Below are 23,681 nucleotides of genomic sequence, written 5' to 3'. Positions count from 1 at the left end.
CTACTAGCTCCTTGAGAATGGGGCCTCGAGAACCAGATCCTACAGATTAAGGAGGCGAGGTCAAACTTGAGGCCACACAGCATGGCATGACCACGCATCTCCCAGCAACTACAGGGTCACCACCAAAATGGCAAATCCACCTAAACCAGATGTTTAGAAAGAGCCTTCCTGGAGCAGCCAACATGACAACCTTTGCCGAGTTGGGACCACCAAACGTGAGGATCTCAGTGTCAGTCACGTACCCGAGGGGGAAGGTCACCAGGGCTGAACCCAGGCCACCAGGCCTATGACAACAATCTCACCCCAGCCCCACCTTGCTGATGTCAGGGAACAGAGTCTCGAGATAGACTCCTACTCAAAGCATCCCTGTTACATCCTTACATCTGTGATTTATGACTTTGTGGTAACATCTGCAGCTAGTGTCCTGCCTCTGTGACTGTGACCTGAAGTATGGTCTCCGGTAGAAAACCCCTCTAACTGCTTTCCCTTCTCAGAAATACCACACGGTCGGAGAGCTTCTGCTCGCCAACGATCTGTCTGCTACCCTTTTAAAAATACAGGTGAGGCCTGATTGCAAGCGCCCTGTAGGGCGTCCTCTTGCAGTCTCAGGAATGTCTTCTTTGCTGAAGAGGACCACGAATATTCCCTGCCTTCACCTGAGAGACGTCTCTGAGGTCCACCTCTCAGAGCCCTGTACCGAGCACCTGCACCTCTAGCAGAATAACCACAAAAGCGGGAGGCAGAAGCAGATGTAACATTTACTCCATCCTCTCCTCCACTTTTCATATTAAATATCTGAAATATATTAATTTAAAAAAACAATATTAACACAGTACTCAAGGGATATAGGCAGTGGAGTAAATAGTAAGTCCAGATTGCAAAATCGTCAAGTGATTTTAAAAACCGGAGTGTGGGGATGGCTGATTCCTGGTGCGTCCAGCTGCCTCGTCAACGGGAGCAGTGTGGGAGGGACACAAAGCCATAAAAAAATATACGCGGCAACCCATCGCCCCATCCCTGGGAGGAAGGCGGCGGTGCGGCAAGCCCTTGGTCCGGGTTTGAAGCAACAACACCACCCCAGTTTGTCGTGCTGTCTGGGTCCGTCCCCTGACGCCTTCAGTCTCTAAGCAGGTGTTCAGGCTTGGGGTAACCAAAGAGGACAAAGTCCGCCTCATAGAGTTTGTAAAGCTGCTGCCTCCAGGCCAGGGGGATGGTGGCAAACCAGTCCTCCTCCCAGCTGCTGGCAGTTCTGTTCCGGTAACTCGGGGGGAAGTGTAGGACCTTGTCTACCTTGAGGAGCCGCAGGAGCTGGGCGGCGTCCTGGTCCAGCGTCTCCAGCTTCCCCACAAAGTCGTAGTCGATCTGGCAGGGGTGGCAGAGGCGGTGCACCTGCCTCCAGTGCTCGTTGAAGGGCGCCAGCTTCTCGGTGCGCGGGTCCAGCAGGTACTGGATGAAGTTGGCGAAGGACACCTTGAGGCCAGCACTGAAGGCCTCGCTGACGGACGCAGGCAGGCCGGTGCGGTTGGCGTACATCTTGAGCATGGGCACCGCGAACTTCCGATAGAACTCCTCGTTTTCCAGCTGGAACTTGCTGCGGAAGGCCGAGATGAGGCGGACGAAGGGGTCCCGCACGAACAGGAACTTGGTGTACTTCTTCAGCTTGATCTTCATCAGGTGGCGGGAGAATTTGCCATAGCGGCGCCAAAACTTGTTGAAAGTCAGGTGGGTGCTGGAGTTGTGCACATACTCCCGGGGGATGTCCAGGGGGTCGCGGTAGGGGGTGCCCTGGTCCAGGAGGCTCTCGCTCAGCACGATCATCACGCGCTTCCAGTTGGTGCAGGCCACCTTGGGCACGTAGCAGTAGATGACCCCGTGGCGGTCGTCCACGATGAGGTGGTTGAGCTCGTAGTTGGGAATGTCGTCGAAGGAGCGCTCCTTGGTGGGGAACACGAAGCTGGCGTTGGCGCACAGCCCCCTGAGCACACTCCTCCTCTCGGCCTGCTGCCCCCCTGGGTCTGGGCCCTGCTGGGTGTCACGGGCAGACCAGTCATAGCCCCTCACGCTCTCCTCCGCGTTGCTCAGCCCAGGCCTGCTGGATGCCGGCACGGAGGGCTGCTCTGGCCTTTTACCAGAAAGGGGGCTCTGCTTCAGGCTGCCGCCAAGCAGCTTTTGCAAGAACGCATCCACGTCCGACGTGAATTCCTTCTCTGACCCGTGCCCAGGGGTGGGCAGCGGCTCCAGGGGGTGCGGCCTGGGGAAGGACGTCTGCAGGTAGAAGTGCGCGGTGCCCACGTTGTCCCAGTACACGATGATCAAGAGGACCATGAAGACAGACCCCAAGACCAGCCACAGGCGGAAGAGCCGGGTTTTGGTCATTCTGTCCACGGACAGGGCAGAGGCCCTTTCACCTGGATGCTCTCACGTCAGCTTCATGGAGACAGGACACTGCTCTCGGGACCCTGGAAAGGTAACACAGAGCCACGTTAAAGACCACCGTCCAGCTAGGGCGTCCTCTTGTGGTCTCAAGATTCCAACGGAAGGTGCTTGCCGAGGTCTCGGACTCGCTTGGTGCTCAGCGTCCCCGCCCTGCCCCTCACACCGCCATCCTCCTCAACGACTTCGGCTTTGTGAGGCCGCCTGCTGAGCTTCAGCCCCTCCGTGCAATATGACTAATGCTGCTTCTAACACTGCTGGAGGAGCCCAGGAGGATGCCGGCAAAGGTCACTGGAGATCCTTTGTCACTGAAGTGAACTGAGGGGACAGACCCTCATGCGTAAGAGGTGCTGAGGAGGAAGGAGAGGTTGTCAGCAAAACAAAAACACAAGGTTAAAATTGAATGCACGCTACAACTTATAAACATGCTAAAGACACCCCAGCCCTGAGAAAAATCTTTCACTGTGCACATTTAATGCAGATAAACACGTCAGTGACAGGCTGCTGTGTGTCGCTGATGTGTGCTGGGCACTGTGCACTGTCTCTGCCCCCCTCGATATGGAAAGGGCAGAGCACGTGTGAGATCAGAGGGGAGAGAGGGAGGGTCCACTGGGCAGCTAAAAATGGGTTCATGAGAGAGCTTTCCAGGCCTTAAAAGCACTGTCAGTGCCTGTGCAGAGGAGCCAGACAGTGGCAGAGCCATGGCTGAAGATGAGGAAAGGCTGCTTAATCTTCAAAACCAAAAGGCGCTGGGAGAGCAAAGGGAGGGCAAAGGGAGGGCAGGCATGTGTGAATGTCAGCAGGTGCTGGAACCACACCTGACGAGGTCGACCAGCCGGCCTGCTGGCTCAGAGGCAGGTGGCCACCCTTGTATGTGGGGAGATGCAGGCCAGACAAGGGATTTGTGGCTCACTTACAACTTCCACTGAGGGCTGTCCTTGACCACAGTCAAGGTCAATACCAGAAATGCCAGAGGACCCCATCCTTGGGCCAGTCCTGTTTGACAGATATGCTGAGCACCAACTCTGTCCCGAGTACTTCACAGGGAAAATGAGGCAGTGTCTGATCAGGTGCTGGGACAGAGAATGCTGTTTCAGTTGCAGGAAACCCAGGGCCGGGACACTAGCCTGCAGATGAGAGGACATGTAGTCATCACCTCCAGGGCCTCCTCCGGCTCCGCTTCTGGTTCCAACCCCGAGGGGGCAGCTCCATTACAGATCCGCCGACTCACTGCTAAACAACTAGAGAACCACCAGGCATAGGACGGCTCAGAAAGGACAGGCCAGGGACCTGGCTACTTGAGGAGCAACAGGAGGACGAGCTTGTGGGTTACTTACTTCCTGCTGCACGTCCCAGAGGGCACTGCCTCCAACCCTGAAGAGCCAACAAGCACAGGAAAGAAGTTCCAAGAAGAGCCTCTGAAGAGCCCAAGCAAAGGGCAGGCAAGAGTGGCTGCGGTAAAGGGCTGAGCCCACCCAGAGAGGCCTACCCTAACCGCAGCTCCTGGGAGGGGGCTCTGGGCCCCTGGAAGGCCTGCCCAGATGCGATGGTCTCTGTTTACTGGGGACCTAAGGCCACACCACAGAGTCTAACAATGTGATTGGGGGCTGGAGGAGCTCTGGGTTCCATGGTGGCAGCCCAATCTCCAGAGGGGCTGAAGATCGAGTTTAGCCATGTGGGGAGTTGACCCACTTGATGGCAAAGCCCCAGTAGAGACTGTGGACACAGAGACTTGGGGGGCGTACTCCACACACGCTGTCACACATCGATGCCAGGTGGAGCCGGCACTGTCCAGACCTCCACTGGGAGGGGACAACCCTTCCCTGCATCTCTTCCCCTGACCTGTAATCTGAATCCTTTCCTGCGAGAAACCACAATAGTGAGTACAACACCTTCCAGTGAGCTCCATAGGTCCTTGCCATGAATTATCCAACTTGAGGGTAGTCTTGGGACCCCATCCCTATTTACCACTGGTATGAGGACTGAGAGGGGTCTTGGGAACCTCACAGTGATCGAACAACAGAAACATCTTTTTGGAAACCCTTGCTCTACTTAAGCCAAACACCAGTGGAAAAACCTCCCCCACCATCACAGTTCTGCAGGGCCAGGCAGGAAGCCCATCTCCTCCACCTGGCACCAACAGGCAGAAGATGATGGTGCAAAGCAGGGGGGTCACACTGGGATTCCCCTTCCTTTACAACAGAAGGGCCCAGGGGGAAGCTGGGCCTCCCCTTCCACACCAGGCCATAATCACTGGGATGCACAGAGGTGGTAGCATGTAGGGTTAGGTGGCACTCTGCTTCCTGTCCCACCTCAGAATGGAAAACATTGGTCAAACATTAATCAAAAGAGGTCACCCATTGAGAGCCACCTGCCAGGGTCTGGTCCCCTGCCAGATCCCCAAGCGTGTAACTACACTTACCTACCCTTTTGCTAGGCTCTCTCCCCCAGAGGGCAGTCCTCCAAGCCACCAGCACAGCTGGCCCACCCTGCTGGAATCTAGATTCAGAAAGATGAAAAAAAATAAGCTGGAAAGATGGGTTGAAAATCAGAGCTGGACACTGAAATTAGGATGAATATCAGGCTGTCCCCCTAGCTCAAAAAGAATCAACTATACAAGACAGGGACCTCAGAGGTGGATAGAAAGCAAAAAAAGATGAGGAAGACAAAAGAGCAAATGTAGTGCTAATTTGTGTGAACACACATGCCTGTGGGTGTAGACCCAACACAGCTGGCCCCTGTGCCCAGTGCCGTCCTGTGACAGCAGCCCTAAGGAACAATGCTGGCCATCCTCGTGGGTCCCGGAAGATGTGAATCCCTTCCAGTGAGATTACTCACCTTCACCTCTCTGTTTTGAGGTCTGTATCTTGGACGTGGACTAACAGCCCCTTTCAGGAGGTAGAGGGCAAAAGACAAATGATCACACCCATGTTCAGTGAGTGTGACAAAACTCAGACACGAGTCCAGCCTAAAGAGAAAATGGATGCACTACTATAAAGTGGCCCAAACCCAGAATGTCCACTTTTAAGACATACCAGGAGCTATCAGTGCAGGCATCAGAGTAGACACAGCCAGAGCATGTCTTGGGGGTGCTCCAGGGAGAGCCCCTCCATTGCACACACGGACTTCTCCCTGGCTGAACCTCTCTGCATTTGTCTGCCTTGTATGCATTTGACTACATACCTGGGACCTGATGCATTTTCACTAAATGAACCTAAGACTTCAAGACTGAAATTTGGAAGCAATCTCCACCCACATGTAGCTTTTGTCTATGCTCGGTTCCTTTGGATTTATTTAAGATTTATTTATTTGGGGGAGAGCACGAGTGAGTGCATGAGCACAAGCAGAGGGAGAGGGAGAAGCAGATTCTCCACTGAGCAGGGAGCCCAGTGTGGGGCCCTGAGCTGAAGGCAGACACTTTACGTACTGAGCCACACAGGCACCTCCCTTTTGTTTTTTTTTTTAAATTCTTTCTTCTTTTTTTTAAGGATTTTATTTATTTATTCATGAGAGACACACACACACACACACAGAGAGAGAGAGAGAGAGGGAGGCAGAGACACAGGCAGAGTGAGAAGCAGGCTCCATGCAGGGAGCCCGACGTGGGACTTGATCCTGGGACTCCAGAATCCTGCCCTGAACTGAAGTCGGCGCTAAACTGCTGAGCCACCTAGGCTGTCCTCCCTTTTGTTTTTTTAATGGAGAAAGTGATACATGCTCATGATATGAAGGCCGGCATACGAAGGATAGTATGTATGAGCTTTTATGTGAAAGGTGCTGAAATATTCTGGTTGCCGTCACCGTCATCGGGCAGCCCTTTCTGAGTCCCCAGTGCTCTTAACGCACCCCTACAGAGAAGGCCACATGGCTGGGGGAGAGAGAAACCTGGTTGACCCCACCCTGCCACAGGCCAGGGCAGCATGCAGTGTTGTGTACATGTCACATGTGAAGGGAGTCACTGCGTCACAAACCATGCAAACCTTCAGGGTCAGAGGTGCCCGTCTCTGCCAGAGGGTCAGCAGAGGGCATCATGGGTGTGTGTGCAATAAAACAATAGCTCTAATGCCCTCTTAATGGTTACAATCACACAAAGTCACAGCCTGTTTGTAAAATTAGATCACAAACACCGTGGAGATGCTGCAGAGTCACCAAATCCTGTCCATGGGCACAGGTGCCAGCCACACACCAGGGACCGCGCTGAGTACTTAGAATGCTAAGAACCACGTAAGTGAATTTTCGGTTATGATGAATAATCCATAAATACAACACATAACATATAAACAAATACCTCTGCTTATTTTCCAGCCAAGAAGTAGTACATGCACATTGACAAATGCCAGGGCCCATGCCATTTTTTGAAAACTGACTCTCTTTACTAATTATTTATTTATTTGTTTGTTTGTTTGTTTATTTATTTAAAAGATTTTTTAAAATTTATTTATTCATGAGAGACACACAGAGAGAGAGAGAGAGAGAGAGAGATGCATAGACACAGGCAGAGGGAGAAGCAGGCTCCATGCAGGGAGCCTGACGTGGGACTCGATCCCTGGTTTCCAGGATCACACTCCGGGCTGCAGGCGGCGCTAAACCGCTGCGCCACCGGGGCTGCCCTCTTTACTAATAATTTTTTTTCTTTACTAATAATTTAATATGACTTCAGTTTAATTGCAAGGAAAAGACATGGTCAATTATCTTTAGGAGCATATAATACATCAGATAATGTCTTTTTAATAGGAGCTGCCCTTTAAAGACCTCTCACCGTGTGCCAGACGCTGGGAGGAGCGTGCTACCCACACACCTTCCTTCAGGCCCTCTGCACATGACCTCAGGGCAGGGAGCAAAACCCTCCTACAGCTGAGGAGCCTATGGCCCAGAGGTGTCCCATCAACATCTGGATTCAAGCCTCACTCTGGAAGTCATGCTCCCATGGCGCTGCTACTGTTAAATGTCCTTGTTCTTCTGAACTGCTCTGTGAAATGTAAGTGATGCACGAGTGACGACATCTACTTAAAATAGTGTGATGCGCTTGGATGCATCTATGCACCCGCAACACCATCACCACGGTCAGAGAGTGAACATCTCCACCAACCCCCTGAGCTCATTTGTGCCCCTTCGAACCCTTCTCCCCAGCTCATCCCTCCCCTCCAGCCACTCCTCTGTTTTCTGTCACTTTAAATTAGTTTGCATTTTCTAGAGTGTCCTAGTAACAGAATCCCACAGGACAAGCTTTGAGACTCATCCACATGGTTATATTACCAACAGTTCCTTCTTTTCTGGACCTGCGTGGTACTCCACGGTAGAGAGCATTTGTATATAGTAGTCCTGGCAGGACACATGCACCTGACTCAGCCCCTCCCCACCATGTTTCCCCATCTCCCCCCAGGGACTGAAGTCACACTACAAGTTTCTTCTTGTTCTAAATTCAATCTAGTGAACAGAAGGGGCTCAGAAGGATTGTGCTTCCTTAAAAATTCAGGTGCTGACAGGTGTGTGTTTGTCACACATGGGGGTGTGTTTCCTGGCTTCTCTGACCCAACAGATGCAGAGGTGCTGGTCCTGGAGGCAGAGGTCACAGCTGAGTGAGCTGTGGTCAGCCTGGTAGCCCTCAATGCTCCACAGGTGTCTGCACCCCAACAGAGGTGGAACAGATGCATCTGATGTTTCTTTGTTAACTGTTCTGAATGTGGTTCTCTGAGTTCAAAGAAAGCTTATTTTAACCAGAAGACGTTTAAAGTCAGGCTCCCTGCTCAGCAGGGAGTCTGCTTCTCCCTCTTCCTCTGACTACCACTCCCTCTGCTTGTGCTCTCTCTCTCTCATTTCTTCCTTATTTGGTGTATAGCACCTAACACTATAATCTTTTAGTCTTTATTATACTTAATGTTTGACGTTTTGTTCTTAGTCCATAAATAACCTACTTAAGTATGACTGGACACTCCGGCTGAAGTCCCATACTTCTCACTGTCTGACCCTGAGCCAGCAGCAGGTCACATGGGCATTCCCCCCAGGGTGCTTTCCTCATCCACACAATGAATCTACGGCTTACATTGTAAACAGCGAGTCAACTCACGTATTCATAATGAGATTTATAGCTTACGTCATGCAGACTGGACCACTCCGTGGACCTGTGGGTCATGGAAAGGAGAGTTCTCGTGTTAGGGGCCGGTCATCAGTAGGCATGGACTGCACTCAGGTAAAGAAGGTACCCCACCATCACCCAGCCCCAGGACAGCAGCCACAAACATCCCCAGAAGGTAGGTGGCTGGGTAATTCTGACATATTCCTTCCCGGCGTTTTGTATTTAAATTTGTTTTTCTTTACACTGAGCTTCGATTGGTTTTTACAATGAGAAAAGAACCATTTTTCCTTTTAGAAAAGACACACAGTAATAAAAAAAATAAGGCATTAACAACAAAAGAAAAAATCAACCAACTGGACTCGATGCAAATTAGAAACTTTTGTACATCAAAAGGCACTATCCACAGGGAAGAGTCCCACAGAACGGGAGACAATGTTTGCAAATCATGTAGTCTAATGACATTGCAAATCATGTAGTCTAATGACATTACTATCCAGAATGAATGCAGAACTCATAAAACTCAAAAGAAAAAAACATCAAACAACCCAATTCAAGAAAAGGCAAATCACTTTAACAGACATTTCCCTGAAAATATGTAGACAGCCCATGAGCATGTGGAAAGATGCTCAACATCACTTGTCATCAGGGAAATGCAAATCAAGATCACAGTGAGGTACCACCTCACATCCATTTGGATGGCTCCAATGAAAAACAAAACAAACAAAACAAAACAGAGGCGCCAGACTGGCTCAGTGGGTGGAGCATGCAACTCCTGATCTCAGGATTATGAGTTTGAGCCTCAAACTGGGTGTAGAGCTCACTTTAAAAAAAATAAAATCTGGGATGCCTAGGTGGCTTAGCAGTTGAGCATCTGCCTTTGGCTCAGGGTGTGATTCTGGGGTTGAGGATCAAGTCCCGCATCGGGCTCCCTGCTTCTCCTTCTGCCTGTGTTCCTGCCTCTCTCTCCGTCTCTCTCATGAATAAATAAAAGCTTTAAAACAACAAAAAATAACAAAATCTTAAACAAAACCAGAAAATAAGTGTTAGCCAGGATATGGAGAGACTGGAACTGTCCTGTCCTTTTTTTTTTTTTTTTTTTTTTAAGATTTTATTTATTTATTCATGAGAGACAGAGAGAGAAAGAGGCAGAGGGAGAAGCAGACTCCATGTAGGGAGCCTGACGTGGGACTCAATCCTGGGCCTCCAGGATCACACCCTGAGCTGAAAGTGGCGCTAAACTGCTGAGCCAAAGGAGCCACCCTGTTTTGTCCTATTAATGGGAATGCAAACTGGTGCAGCCACTGCAGAAAACAGTGTGGAGGCTCCTCAAAATATTAAAAATATAAATACCATCTAAAATTATCATATGATTCAACAATCCCACTTCTGGGTCTATAGTCAAAAGACTGAAAGCAGGGTCTCAAAGAGGTGTTTGTACAGCCATGTTCACAGCAGCATGATTCATAAGAGTCAACAGGTAGAAGTCACCCAAGTGTGCAATGGAAGGTAAACAGATAACAAAGTGTGGCAAACGTGCACAATGGAGTATCGCTCAGCCTCAACGAGGAAGGAAATCCTGGTACCTGGTATGATGTAGAGGAGCCTACAGGACATGATGCTGAGTGAAATGAGGCAGTCACAAAGGACAAATGCTGCATGATTCTGCTCATACGAGGTTCCTAGAAGAGTTAGATTCCCAGAGACAGACTGAAGGATTCCAGGGGCTGGGGAGGGAGATGGGGGAGGTCAGTGTTTAATGGGGACAGAGGATCAGTGTGAAAGATGAAATGAATTCTAGAGACGGGAGGTGGTGATGGTTGTACACAGCGTGAATGTGTTCCACACAACATGAACTGTACACTTAAGGGTTAAGATGATAAATTCTACATTCTTTTTTTTTTTTTTTAATTCTACATTCTGTGTGTTTTACCACAATGGGAAAATTGGAAAAGACTGAATAAGAGCTAGAGCTTGGAGGAATTTATAAGAGGTACTGTTGAATAAATAAAGCAAAATGCAGGACAGGGTATAAAAATAAATATTTGAATAAAAGTAAATGAAATTTACAAAGACAAGGCAGGCCTTTAGTGGGGGAGCGAGCCATAAGTAACAAAGGTTATAAAGCTAGAGCCACAGCTTAACCCCAAACCCTGCACAGAAGCCCAACAGGCTGACTTTACCTGCAATTCGTTTATCAAACAAATGTTAAAAATGTACAGTGAGGGGATGGGTGTGTGAAAACAAGACAAGTCTTTCCTGGGACGGCCCAAACTCCATGCATCTGGTTCTTCACAGGTAAGACTGGTTCTGGTGGCCTTGTCTTGCCCTGGAGTCCTGCCCCAGAACCAGCCTGGCTTTGGGGGCAACCCCTTCCAGGCCTTTGCAAACCAAGATGATGAGCTCCTCAACACGAAGCTGACACTGCTTACCGATGAGGCTGAGGCCATGGGTCATGTTTACTATCCAGGAACAAGGGCAGTTCTGTGCGTTGTCACCTCTAATCTCAAACAAGCCACAGAAACAGCAGTTGTGGAGACAAGGCGGGTTGATTGTATTAAAGGGCATGCAGGGGACGCCTGGGTGGCTCAGCAGTTGGGCATCTGCCTTCGGCTCAGGGCATCGTGATCCCGGGGTCCTGGGATCGAGTTCCATATCAGGCTCCCCGCAGAGAGCCTGCTTCTCCCTCTGCCTATGTCTCTGCCTCTCTCTGTGTGTTTCTCATTAATAAATAAATAAAATCTTTAAAAAAATAAAACATAAAGGGCGTGTGGGAGCAGTGCCTGAAAGGAAGGGACTCTGCTGCTTCAGACATGCATGATCATCAGTTCACAGCTCTTCAGGGGTGCAAAGAGCAAAGACAAGAGGACCACATGGCATCGCCAACAGGTTTTACTTTTTTAAAGGGAGTGGGACATGTGTGTTTCTGGGCCAGGCACAGAAGCCGTAGAGCCAGGAGCTTGGGGGACACTCAGCGGCCTTCTGAGAGGAGGGTGGCACAGTTGTGGGGGAGCCAGGTGAAGACTCAAGAGCCCTCTGGATGCAGAAGAAAGTCAGGGAACACCACTGACCTTTAAGTAATACTCGTTCAAAAAATAAAAGCATTATTTCCAAACATGAATCTCCCATGATGTCAAAAAGCAGTCACCAAAAAGCCTTATAGGAGAGGAAATGATTTACAGCGGCCTTGCTGCAAGGCAGTCTCAGACTTCTGCCTCCAGCAAGAGAATGGACAGCAAAGTCTCACCCAAAAGCTTTGCCCCCAGGGGGCTGGTTTTCTGCAGCGGCTTTGTCAAAGACCTTGTGAACACTCCTGATACAATTAGGCTTCAGGTTAGGTTTAACCCAAAAACAAGGGGGCTGTGCGGAAAGAGGTGTTTCTTAGCTCAGGGTGGGGCTGCTAAACATTCCTCTTCACCCATCCATCAAGGCAGGAGCCCCACCCCGGCTGCCCATGTAAGGCTGCTGGTCTGAGGGGGTCTTCACACCCACAGTGGGCAAAAATCTGGGGGAAGACAGGGCAGTCCGGGGCAGACAGCCTAGGGCTGAGCTCCCTCACATTCAAGTGTATATCAACCTTACCTGGGAGAGCATACCACGTGGCCAGACCCATGTGAGGACCTGTGTAAGGGCCCTTTTCACACTTCCATAACAGAACTGATGACCATGGTACAAAAGGTCAAGAGGTACGTGCTGACTGATTTTGCGTCCCTTCACCGAGCAGTGGGCGGCCCAGAGAGCTAGTCACACAGGATTCAGGGTGTTTCTGCATGAGATGGACGTTTCATGTAGTAGACTAGTCAGGCAGATGGCCTTCCCCAGAATTGGTGTGCTTCACCCAATCTGCTGAAGGCCTGAATAGAACAAAAAAGGTGAAAGAGGAGAGAATTTCCTCTCTGCCTGTTTTTGAGCTGGGATTGGAAGTCTCTTGCCCTCAGGCTTGGACTGGGACTAGAATTTAACACCACCAGCCCCAGTGGGTCTGAACTTCTCAGCCTCCAGGATTGTGAGCCAATTCCTTAAAATAAAATAAATCTCTTTACAGACCCTACAGATTCTGTTTTCTGGAGAACCCTAATATGTATATTTGCTTTGTCACTTGTACTGGGATGTATGTGTTTACTACACATTAGGGAAAGAAGTGATTGAACCAGTGAGAAATGAACAGAAAGTGTTAAGAAATGGAGGGTGCCTAGGTGGCTCAGTCCAAAGAGCTGAGCATCTGACTTGGTTTTGGATCCGGTCGTGATCTCAGTCAGGGTAATGGGATTGGCCCCGCATCAGGCTCCGTACTCAGCGTGGAGTCTGCTGGAGATTCTCACCCTCTTCTTCCCCCTCCCTCCACTCATATGTATGTGCATGCTCTTTCTAAAAATAAATCAATAAATCCTAAAACAGAAAGTGTCAAGAAATGGATATAAAGTCATTGCCACAGCGAAAAGAAATGTCAAATGCAGAGAGTTTCTGCCACTATCCAACATGAATGTTCCAGAGGGAGGGGTTGAGATTAATTTTTTCCCCCTATAGATATCCAGCTGTTCCAGCACCATTTGTTTAAAAGACCCTTCTTTCCTGATTAAAACACTTTGGCACCTCTGTTTTTCCTTTTCTTTTTTAATCAGGTTTACTGAGGTCTGGTTTACATACAGTAAAACTCAGTCTTTTTAACTGTAGAGTCCGATGAGTTGGCAAACATACACCACTATTAAGATACACTGCAATTAAGATCCAGAACATTTCCATCACTCTCAAAAGTGCCCTTCTCCTTCCCCAACACCCAGCTCCAGGCAACTACTAAACTGTCTTCTGTCCTTGGTTCTGCCTCTCCTATAAAGTCACCTACATGAAACCATGTAGGATGCAGGCTTTTCACTTCATAAGATGCTTCTGAGATTTGTTCAGGTTGTTGCTTGTGCCGTTGTATGTTCCTTTTTTATGGCTGAGCAGTATTCCATTGTATGGACATACCACTGTTTATCCATTTACCAACTGATGGGCTTTTAGGTTAGTTCCTTTTGACCATTATGAATAAAGCTGAAATCAACTCTTTTTGTATACAGACCAGATTCTCTTTTTATGCTAAGACTTTTTAAAAGTCAGAAAAGTTGGTATTAAAAAATATCAAGCATATTTTTCAGTTCCTAGATGGTTCTATAAGAATCATAAAAGTAGATATACTACAAAAATGCTCAGGGACTCTATTTAAAGACCAATCAAACTGATCATCAAAATATGATATACAAAGCTCAGATTACTGATGATTTTTCAATTATTCAATTTTAAGGCTCAAATGATTAGAGCAAGTTTGCAGGATACAAAGTTAATACAAGTTAACTACTCTCCCGTATATCAGCAATGAACAAGTGGAATTTGAAATTAAAGGCACAATTCCATTTATATTAGAACTCCCCAAAATAAAATATCTAGGTATAAATCTAACAAAGTATGTATAATATGTATGGAGAGATATTCCGTGGGTGGGGAAAGACTCAGTTTGTCAAGATATCAGTTCTCCCCAACTTAATCTATAGATTCAATGTGATCCCAATCAAATCCCAGGAAGTTATTTTGTTATTATCAACAGTTTCTAAACCATATATGTGAAGGAACAGACCCAGATTAGCCAACATAATCCTAAAGAAGAACCAAGTTGGAGGACTGACTCCCCAACTTCAAGAGTTATCATAAAGCCACAGTGATCAAGATAATGTGGTATTGGCAAAAGAACAGAGAAAAAGATCAATGGAAAAGAACAGAGAGCCCATAAATATAGTCAGCTCATCTGTAGCAAAGGAGCAAAGGCAACCCAATGGGGCAAAGATAGCCTGCATCAATCATGAGTGCTGGAACAGCCAGACATCCACATGCAAAGATAAACACATGTGAAAGAATCTTGACACAGACTTTTCTGCCTTCACAAAAATTAACTCAAAGTGGATCACAGACCTAAACGTACACTGCAAAACCACAAAACTCCTTAGAGGATCACAGGAGAGAACCTACATGACCTTGGGTGTGGTAATACCTTTTAGATATAGCACCAAAGACCAGATCCATGAATGAAGTAATTGTCCACACAAAGATGTGTACAGGAATGCTCACCGCAGCTTTATTCAAAACAGTTACAAACTGAAAACAACCCAGAGGTCCTTCAACAAGTGAATGAACACACAAACTGTGGTGTGCTTGTTTGGTGGAAATCTACCCAGCAATAGGACAGAACCAGCCACTGATTCATGAATCAGTACATGCAACAACATGGATTAACCTCCTGGATATTACGCTGAACAAAAGAACCCAGACACGGAAAAATACATCCTACATGATTCCACTCACAGGAATTTTTCAAAAGGCAAAAACAGTGACAGAAATCACAGGATACAAAGGGACAGTAGAAAACTGGGTGATGGAAATGTTACATTGTATTGGCGGCAGTGGTAGTTACACAGGTGGACACATTTGTCCACATTTATTGAACCACACACTTAAAATGTGTACATTTTACTGTATGTAAATTATGCCTCGATACATCTGATTTCAAGAAAAAAAAATGTCAGCAGCCTGATTAAGTCAATCTCTAGAAGTTAAACCTTTCCGACAGAACATCACGAACTAGCTCTCACCAGTTTCCGTAATACAGGATGAAAACACCAGCCATGAAGTTCTGCAGACATTCTGGGGTGGGCCCAATCCAGTCTCTGTCAAGCCCCCTGGGACATCACCTCAAGTCTGAGTTTCAGCTCCTCGCCCACAAGACAAGATCTACCAAGGTCTTTCTGCTAACCAGAGCCGAGAACATGAACATGATAACATATAAACTATTTTGTAAAATATTAAGCCTCTCTCTTCGAACTAGGCCACTGCCTTATTTATTTTCCTATCTTTATTGGGCCCTCAAATATTTGTATTCTATAAATATGACGTTATTTTGTTATTATTCATACTTTCTACAAATAGTTGATTATCAGCAAAGAAGTCTCTATGCTTTCAACTGATTGTATCATAATTATAACAATGGCTAATATGTTTTCAAAAGTGATATGGTAAGGTCTTAGGTACATTACTTTATTTGATCCTCATCCTAACCGTGATAAAACTGGGGCAAAATGTTCAGGCAACTTGCGCAAGTCTGCAGAGCTAGCACCTGTCCAAAGCTGGCATTTGAACCCAGGCAACTGATTTAGGAGCCCACCTTCCCAACCACTCCCTCCTACCAGCCTCTACAGTAAATATTCCATGCAGAATTGGTTGGGTTTTAGTAGATGCTCCATTTTTTTTTTTAAACTTTATTTCTGGGAGAATTTGCTTCTTGTCCAAATAACCAATTTTTAAGCATTAAATCAAGTGACATGAACTTCATTAAGAAGTCCAAGAATATTTCCAGTTTTATTTATTTATGCAACTGGCAAAAAGACCAAAAACTACCCACTTCTTTTTATTATTTTTTTTATCTTTTATTTATTCATGAGAGACACAGAGTGAGAGAGAGGCAGAGACACAGGCAGAGGGAGAAGCAGGCCCCATGCAGGGAGCCCCATGTGGGACTTGATCCCGGGTCTCCAGGATCACACCCCGGCCTGCAGGCGGCACTAAACCGCTGCGCCACCAGGGCTGCCCAAACTACCCACTTCTTTTCCAGCTTTGCAAGACGATATAAAGCAAATAATTCAGTGTAGCTCCCATCACTGTAGTCAACAGAAATTTGTAAAGCTTCTGTGAGTGGTCTCAACATTTACTCTCTGCTCTGTGTCATCCAGCCCTGCAATTGCCTCTTTGGTGCTAGATTAAAATCCCCATGGTAAAACAGATTTTCACTTGATGCCATCAGCCCTGGGGTTTATTTGTTTATAGAATTAATTCCTTTGTATTCAGTTAACCCTGAGAACTACATCTGACAAAGAATCCACATAAAAATAAGTAATAAAGGGCAGCCCCAATGGCCCAGTGGTTTGGCGCCGCCTTCAGCCCGGGGTATGATACTGGAGACCCGGGATCGAGTACCACATCAGGCTCCCTGCATGGAGCCTGCTTCTCCCTCTGCCTGTGTCTCGGCCTCCCTCCCTCTCTCTCTCTTTCTCTGTGTGTGTGTGTGTGTGTGTGTGTGTGTGTGTGAGATGAATAAATAAATAAAATCTTAAAAAAAAAAGTAATTAATGGTCACATTGATGAAACGGAAGGTTGATGTGCATCCCAAAAGACCTGAATGAAAATCAAGCCCAAAGTTGGCCTTTGAAGTAAAGTAAGTTCCCCTAGGAGCTGGGTGCAGGGCATGGAGGGCAATCCACTCATACTGGTCCCGAAACCCCACTGATACCTCCCTGTAGACAAGTTAAGGCATGCATACCAGTCCCATATTCCCAAACTTCAACCTCTTCGAAGAAAGGTACTGTATCTGTTGTACCTTCTACATTCCTCACAAGACTCAAGTATTTGCTACATGGTATTTGACTCTGGAGTCCAAATGAGCACTCATTTCTCAGAGTTAAATTAATTCAAATAAATTATTTCAAGGGAAAATAATGATGATAAATTTCACCACAATGAGTTTAAGAGCTTGCCTGGAGCTTTATCTCTGAAATATACCCAGACTCTAACCCTCCAATCACTGGAGCCTGATGGCTTCCCACTTCCAGTCCTTACACCGGCCAGTGACAAGCCCTACCTGATGGAATCCCACACTCATCTCTTCCTCTGCCCTCCCTGTCACCCGCACTGGCCCCAGTCCAGCCACAATGGCCTCCTTGCTGTTCATCAGCTTCTGCTGCCTGGCCCGCATCCACTGTCCTCTGCTTAGGCAGGCATGCCAGGGGAATCTGGCGGCTCAACCCTACACTTGCTTCTGATCTCTGCTCAAAGCTCACCTCATGGGCGAGGCCTCCCCTGGTCACTCCTCACGCTGTACGACCCATCATCCAGACCTGCTTTTTCTCTGTGGCATGTGTCATACCTCCACCATTTCATGTTCTCTGGCTTATTTGCTGTCTGTCTGCACTAAAATAGACACTTGAGAAGGCAGGTGGCCTCAAGGCTTAGAACAGTGCTTGGTATACAGCAGGTACTCAATAAAGAACTGTTCTGCTCACAAAAAAACAGATACAACTGACCCTGATTTTATGATTTCCGAAACTGGGTGACAGGGAATCAACATTTCACAATAGCGCTCTTTCTACTTCTGAATGTGCTTTAAAATCCCTCCACAGTAAGTTAAAGGAAAAGTAAAATAGCTAAAGAAAGCCCTCCACTCCGACATGTGACCACAGCCAGGAGACAGGATACAGAGAACAAAGACAATAATGAAGAGGAAATTAGGAACAAGTAAACTCTCCATGATGAGGAACAGGGCGGGTACACCAAACACAGGCGAGATTAGAGCCTCCTCATCCAGTGAAGCCGGAAGCCTGGTGCGGCTGTCTTAATTTTTATCAACGTTAGGCACACACGTTTGTGTGTTAAGGGATGAAACAGTGTTGGGGAATTTACCACAATGCACAGCAGCCCCCTGTCCCTTCCCCGTTACCCATCTCCACCCTGCTGGCTGAGGCTCGGTATGGGCCTCCCCCTCGGGCAGATGGTAGTGCAGTGTCCCCCCCAACCCCACCCACAGGCCCTTCACACACCCACATCCCACTCCTCCCACACCGTCTCCAGACAGGCACCTCATCATTTCAATTAGAGCAATATTCCATGTTTACATAAATTATTATCATTGTACAAAGGCTGTTCACAGCTGAGCCTTGCAGTACACCGTAATTATTTCTCTTTTCCTGCACAACGGTTTATTTTCCCTGGAACTAATAACAGTCTGTGCTCTCATTTGCTTTGTGTTCCATGGACTCATCACGAGTCCAGCCCCAGCTCTGCCAGCTGTCCACATCTCTTCCCCAGCTGTTCCAGCACATCAGCTGCCCTTGCCCATTTCACTTCCCCCAAAACTCTCCCAGGGGCCTTCTGCCCCACTCAGGTATGCACGCTGGCCTCCCTACCTTCTCCCAGGTAAACCCCACCTCCTCAGGCTGGGTCCTTCTGGACTCACCACCTCATTCAGGGAGAGCACGGCTGTCACTCGCCGCCTTACAGTACATGAGATGTGAACTTCTGGAGCATGCCTGAAAAATCTCTTCATTCTACCCTCCTTTGCCTGAGTACAGAGTTCGAGGCGGAAAATATTTTCCTTTGGAATTCCGAAAGCCATGCTCTCTTGCCTTCCACCTTCCAGTGCTGCTGTGGACAGGTCCCCAAAGCGTTCTGCTCTGTTCCATGGTGTCCTGCTGGTGGCCTGTTTTTATTCTTTTTCTAGAAGCTAGCACAATCTTCCTTGTCCCCGAGTTCTGAAATTTCACAACAATGTGCCTGGGAGTGGGTGTGCACAACTCTCTCCATCCGCACTCTTACTACCCAAATTCTGAAACTGACAGCCTCATGCAATTCCAAATAAATCCCTTGTTTCCCCAACTCTCACTCGTTACTGTGGAAACTCGGCATCCCTCACTGCGCACACCTGCTCCCCACACTACAGGGACCCACATGGGGAGCCAGAGAGACGGGGGTGGGGGGAGTGAAGGACACCTGCCTCTGCACCCAGAGTGATGGCCACCTGGGGGGCCCTTCCACACACAGTTCTGGTTCTAGGAAATTCTCTCACATCATTTTGTGGACGGCCTTGTCCTCTTTTTTTCTCTTCTTTCCTACTGAAATGGGTTATTCAGCTGTCAGACTCCTGATCCTATCCTTTCTTCTCTCGCTTCCCATCTCTGCTTTTAGGCTTATCTTCCCCAGCTCCTCAACTGTCTTTCACCCACCAACCGAGCTTTTTATTTCTGCCATTGTGTTTTTTATAACCAAGAATTCTTTTTTGGTTGGGTGTTCCCCTCACTTTTTTTTTTTTTTAATAGAGCAGTGGTCGGCTTGTTCAGTCCTCCTCCTGCACACCCTTCCATGGCCGGCAAGTGGGTGCTGGGGTCTTTACCTTCCAAATCATTTTCACATGTCCTTGTTTACTGCCCCTACTTAAGAGGTAGGACACCAAAAGAACTTGGGAGCTTTTGAGCCCCGGGGAGAGATTATAATTATGAGCTTCATCAGTGAGGGATCCACCTGGGCCTCCTTCCTGGGGACCCCCTTATGTCACTATTTCTCGGTCCTTTCTCTTGAGCTACTTACACTCCACAAAGAGTCTGCCACTCCTGCCTGGAGAGAAAAGTGCCAACTGGTGGAGTTCTGGGAGCCATGGACTCCACTCACTGCATCCCCTTGTGTTGGGCGTAGCAGCCACCCCTCTCGCCTACCCAACTATGTCTGGCATTTCCCTCTCCTCTCCGAAATATTTGTCAAGTTCTCTAGACAGTTACAGAAACCACCACCTTGGTTAACTGCAGGAAGGACGGAGTTGCTGTGTCAGCTATCATGAGGCCCATCTACTGGCGAATGACTGGAGAACCAGCAGCCCTGGCCACAGCCACAAGACACACTAAGTAGGTGTGAAACCAACTGCTATCTCCTAAAGAGAAAGAGAAGATTTAAAAATCGAAAATAAAAAAAAAATAAAAAAAAAATAAAAAAAAAATCGAAAATAAGATGTAAGTTGTGTTTTTTTTTTAAATGATAAACTAGGTGCATCTGTTTCAGCAGTATCATGAAACAGCCTCTCCTCCACAAGGGCTTTTGAGCCTCCAGACCTTTCTAGAAGAGAATCACCCCCCAGCAGTGATGATATGCAGTCATGGCCGTATACTGCAGGCTTGGTGTCGGCCATCCGACACACTTCTCTTCCACCACCTATCCCTTCCTGGCTCATCCTCCCCAGGCTTCTGCCCCAGACACTCTGTCTATGAGAGGGTGTCTCATCCAAGGTGGCCCACGAACAACACGAATTCTGCAAACCTAAAACCCAAATGCCCCTCCACGCCCGCTCCAGCACTTCTCATCACAGACACCAGCTCTGTCCTCGAAGCACCCAAAGTGAGAAACCCCAGTTCTGGTAGTGTTTTTCCTTTCCCCTTCACCACACCCCCCGGAGCACCATCACCCTGCGGGTTCTCCTGCTTGCTCCAATCTGGTGACCCGCTCCACTCTCTCGGCCTCGGTCCTGGAGCCATTCCCCCTACAGCTGTACCCAGCTCAGTCTGCAGCTCCCCACACCCTGAACCCGCCCTCCCCGTTATCACCTGTCAACTTTCGTGAAACACAGCCCTATCACATCCCACCCAAAACCTTGACCACGCCCTCACAGGAGAGCAGGATAACAGCCCAAGCTCTAGAATAGCATTCAAGACCCTTCAGTAAGAAATCTCTTTCCAGCCTCAGCTTTGACCCCAATCCTCAAACCTTCTCTCCCAGTGAACACAGGGGCTTGCTGCCACCGCACTCCCAAACACCCCACTTGCTTCCAGGTCCCTACACACTGCTGCCTCCACCTGCGATGTTCTCTCCAACCTTTACTTGGCCTTCAAAGACCGCCCCCAATCCAATACGTGGTCTCCACCCCGCGAAAACTCCACACCACGAAATAAACTGAACTCTTCCCCGTTTCTTCACAGTCTGCAAATAATGACCTAGATGCACCAGTCACACTGTATGATAACCAGCCTAACCATAGCAGCAGCAGCTAGCCCAGCCTGGCATCTTGCAAATAACGATCAGAGGCTGCGTGTTGGCTGAACTGGTGAAGCGCGCACACAGTAACAGCGAGCGCTATTGCAGGCCTGCAAAAATAAACCCAAAGTCCTGCAAACTAATTTGCAAGACAACGGAGCGCCTCGCGCGTCCCCGCAGACAGTCTGAGCGCGGAGCAGCGCCGCCTTCCCGCCCGCAGCGCGAGCAAAGCCCCGGGCGTGAGGGCCGCCGCCGGTGCGGCGCGCAGACTGCAGCCCGGGTGTATCAAATCAGCCCTAACACTCTGATCCTGCACAGTGCACGTCAACTGTTTCGGTGTGAAACAATGTCCCGAGGTCCCTGTGGGCCCCCGGCCCCGCAGACGGCGGCCCCGACTCACACGCCCCGCGCCAGGCGCTCACCGGCAAGGGCTGCACCCGCGCCCCGGGGCAGGACCCCCACAGGGGCGGCCGCACGCCCCGTCCGTCCCGAGCCTCCCGCGTCCCTCCGAGCCCGGGCGGAGGGTAAATAATTTAATAAATCGCGGACACACTGTAGCTCGTTGTGCTCGCGCCAGCGGCTCGCCAGGGGTGCCCGGCGGCCAGGAGCCCGAGCCGGAGCTGGAGGTCCCCCTGCGCGCGGCCGGGGCACGGCTTCCCCTCTCCGGAGCGCAGGGCGCTCTGTCCGAGCTGAAGGTCCCTGCAGGACGGGGAGGCCCCCTCCAGGCCCCGCGGCCCCGCAGCGGCCGGCCTGGGGTCCCCGGGGCGGGGCCGCGCAGCGCAGGCCGGCGGGAGGTGCCCGCAGCCCCGGGGGGGTGCTCCGGGGGTCTCCCCCCGCCCACCCCGAGCACTGCGGCGTGGGGCCCGCTCCCCGCACCGCCGAGGTGGCGTCCACGCTCCCGCGGAGCCCCCCAAGGGGACCGCGGGCGCGCCTGCCGGGCGCCCCACCCGCCGCCGCCGCCCTCCAGCCCGGCCGCTCGGGGGCCCAGAGAGGGTGCGAGCCGGGCCAAGGTCACACAGCGGCCCGCGCGGGGCTCGGCCGGGGGCTCGGCCGGGGGCTCGGCGCGGGGCTCGGCGGACCCGCCTGCAGGCTGCAGGAGGAGCCGGGGCCCGCCCGCCCGCCCGTCCGCGCCCGTCCGCGCCCCCGCCCCCCGCGGGCTCAGCTCAGCTCAGCTCACCTCGCCTCGCCGCCCGCCGCCGCTCGCCGCCCGCCGACCCTCCCGAGGCCGCCCCTCCTCCGCCGGCCCCGCCCCCGCCGACCGGAGCCCCGCCTCCCGCCCCACGTCTCGCGAGATGTCGCGGCTCGCGGAGGGGCCACGGAGGCCGAGGGGCGCCCTCCCTCAACGCGCCTGCGCCGCCCGCTCCCCGCCCGCCCTCCCCAACCAGTGCCATGTGGCGCCGTATTTACGACCAGCGACAGGCCCCGCCCCCCGGCGCCGGGAGCCCGCCCCCTTCCCCAGCAGCCAATCCGGTCCTGCGGGCCGCGGCGTTGGCTCCGCCCCCGGCGGGTCCGGGCTCGGGGAGCGCGGGGAGGCCGCGGCGTGGGGCCCTGCGGGGGTGGGGGTGGGTCCGGGTCCCTCTAACCTGCGTTTGCCGAGCGCCTGCTGTTTACCCCGCTCGTTCGCGACCCCCACAGACCAATGGCAGAGGCGACGCTCCCGGGCCGGGGCCTGGGCGGGTGACCGAACCTCCCCGAGGTCGTCCCGGGTCCGTCCAGGGGGTGGTGCCTTCAGCCCTTTGGGGTAAAACACGCGTAGGATCAACCTCGCCCCCTTCGCCGTGTTTCGTGCGCACTCGCTGCTGTGCAGCCATCACCAGCCACCCACAGCGGCTCGCATCCCTGATGGCTTGTGCGGTTCCTCGCGGTGACCGCGGACCGCCTCCGAGGGGAGGCTCTGCCCTCACCCCTGGCCCAGTGGCCAGTCAGTCACCACGGGGTCCCACCTGCTGGGGCCTGGGACGCCGCAAGGCCAGGCTTCTCCTAACGGGAGGGACAGCTCACAGACAAGTCCACCAACCGCTTCTCTGCGTTAACCGTGGTCAGCCTCTCCCTGCTTAAAAACAAAACCGTACCCTTTACCCTCTCTAGCTATCACCTCCTCAGCTAACACCTCAAAGCACTGGGTGCTCTCTCCACAGCCTCCCATATCCCTAGGTCCCCTTCACTCCACTCCCCGGGAAGAGGGCCCCTCCAGCAGGCAGGCAGGGCTGCACAGGACGGGATGGCACGGGCAGGTGCACACAGGGTGGGGTGGCCCAGGGCAGGTGCACACAGGGTGGGATGGCCCAGGGCAGGGGCACACAGGGTGGGGTGGCCCAGGGCAGGTGCACATAGGGTGGGGTGACCCAGGACAGGTGCACACAGGGTGGGGTGGCCCAGGGCAGGGGCACATAGGGTGGGATGGCCCAGGGCAGGTGCACACAGGGTGGGATGGCCCAGGGCAGGTGCACACAGGGTGGGATGGCCCAGGGCAGGGGCACACAGGGTGGGGTGGCCCAGGGCAGGTGCACATAGGGTGGGGTGGCCCAGGGCAGGTGCACACAGGGTGGGATGGCCCAGGGCAGGGGCACACAGGGTGGGGTGG

At 50.8% G+C, this 23,681-nt stretch overlaps 1 protein-coding gene across 22 annotated transcripts; it reads right to left on the bottom strand.

The window, feature by feature from the left end:
- Window positions 1-745: 745 nt before the first annotated feature.
- Window positions 746-22,326, bottom strand: CHST12 (carbohydrate sulfotransferase 12). 22 transcript variants are annotated; one of them, XM_077907584.1, is made up of 6 exons: window positions 15,130-15,335; window positions 8,528-8,555; window positions 5,272-5,401; window positions 4,856-4,932; window positions 2,549-2,783; window positions 746-2,459 (listed from the first exon to the last, which is right to left on the bottom strand). In XM_077907584.1, exon 6 carries the CDS (start codon window positions 2,374-2,376, stop codon window positions 1,117-1,119), a length of 1,260 nt encoding a protein of 419 aa, XP_077763710.1. In that variant the 5' UTR covers window positions 2,377-2,459; window positions 2,549-2,783; window positions 4,856-4,932; window positions 5,272-5,401; window positions 8,528-8,555; window positions 15,130-15,335; the 3' UTR covers window positions 746-1,116. The 22 variants fall into 22 exon arrangements, with proteins under 22 accessions (XP_077763710.1, XP_077763708.1, XP_077763718.1 ...); XM_077907582.1 differs by having other exon boundaries at window positions 4,860-4,932; XM_077907592.1 differs by lacking the exon at window positions 5,272-5,401 and having other exon boundaries at window positions 8,501-8,555.
- Window positions 22,327-23,681: the final 1,355 nt, after the last annotated feature.

This window comes from Canis aureus, chromosome 8 (genome assembly GCF_053574225.1).
Source record: "Canis aureus isolate CA01 chromosome 8, VMU_Caureus_v.1.0, whole genome shotgun sequence".
Lineage (NCBI taxonomy): Eukaryota > Metazoa > Chordata > Mammalia > Carnivora > Canidae > Canis > Canis aureus.
Note: the sequence above shows the minus strand (reverse complement) of the source record. Positions and strands in the feature narration are given on the sequence as shown.

Bases quoted from the DNA above. Each gene is read 5' to 3' on its own strand.
- CHST12 (XM_077907599.1), bottom strand. From the start codon at position 2,376: ATGACCAAAACCCGGCTCTTCCGCCTGTGGCTGGTCTTGGGGTCTGTC.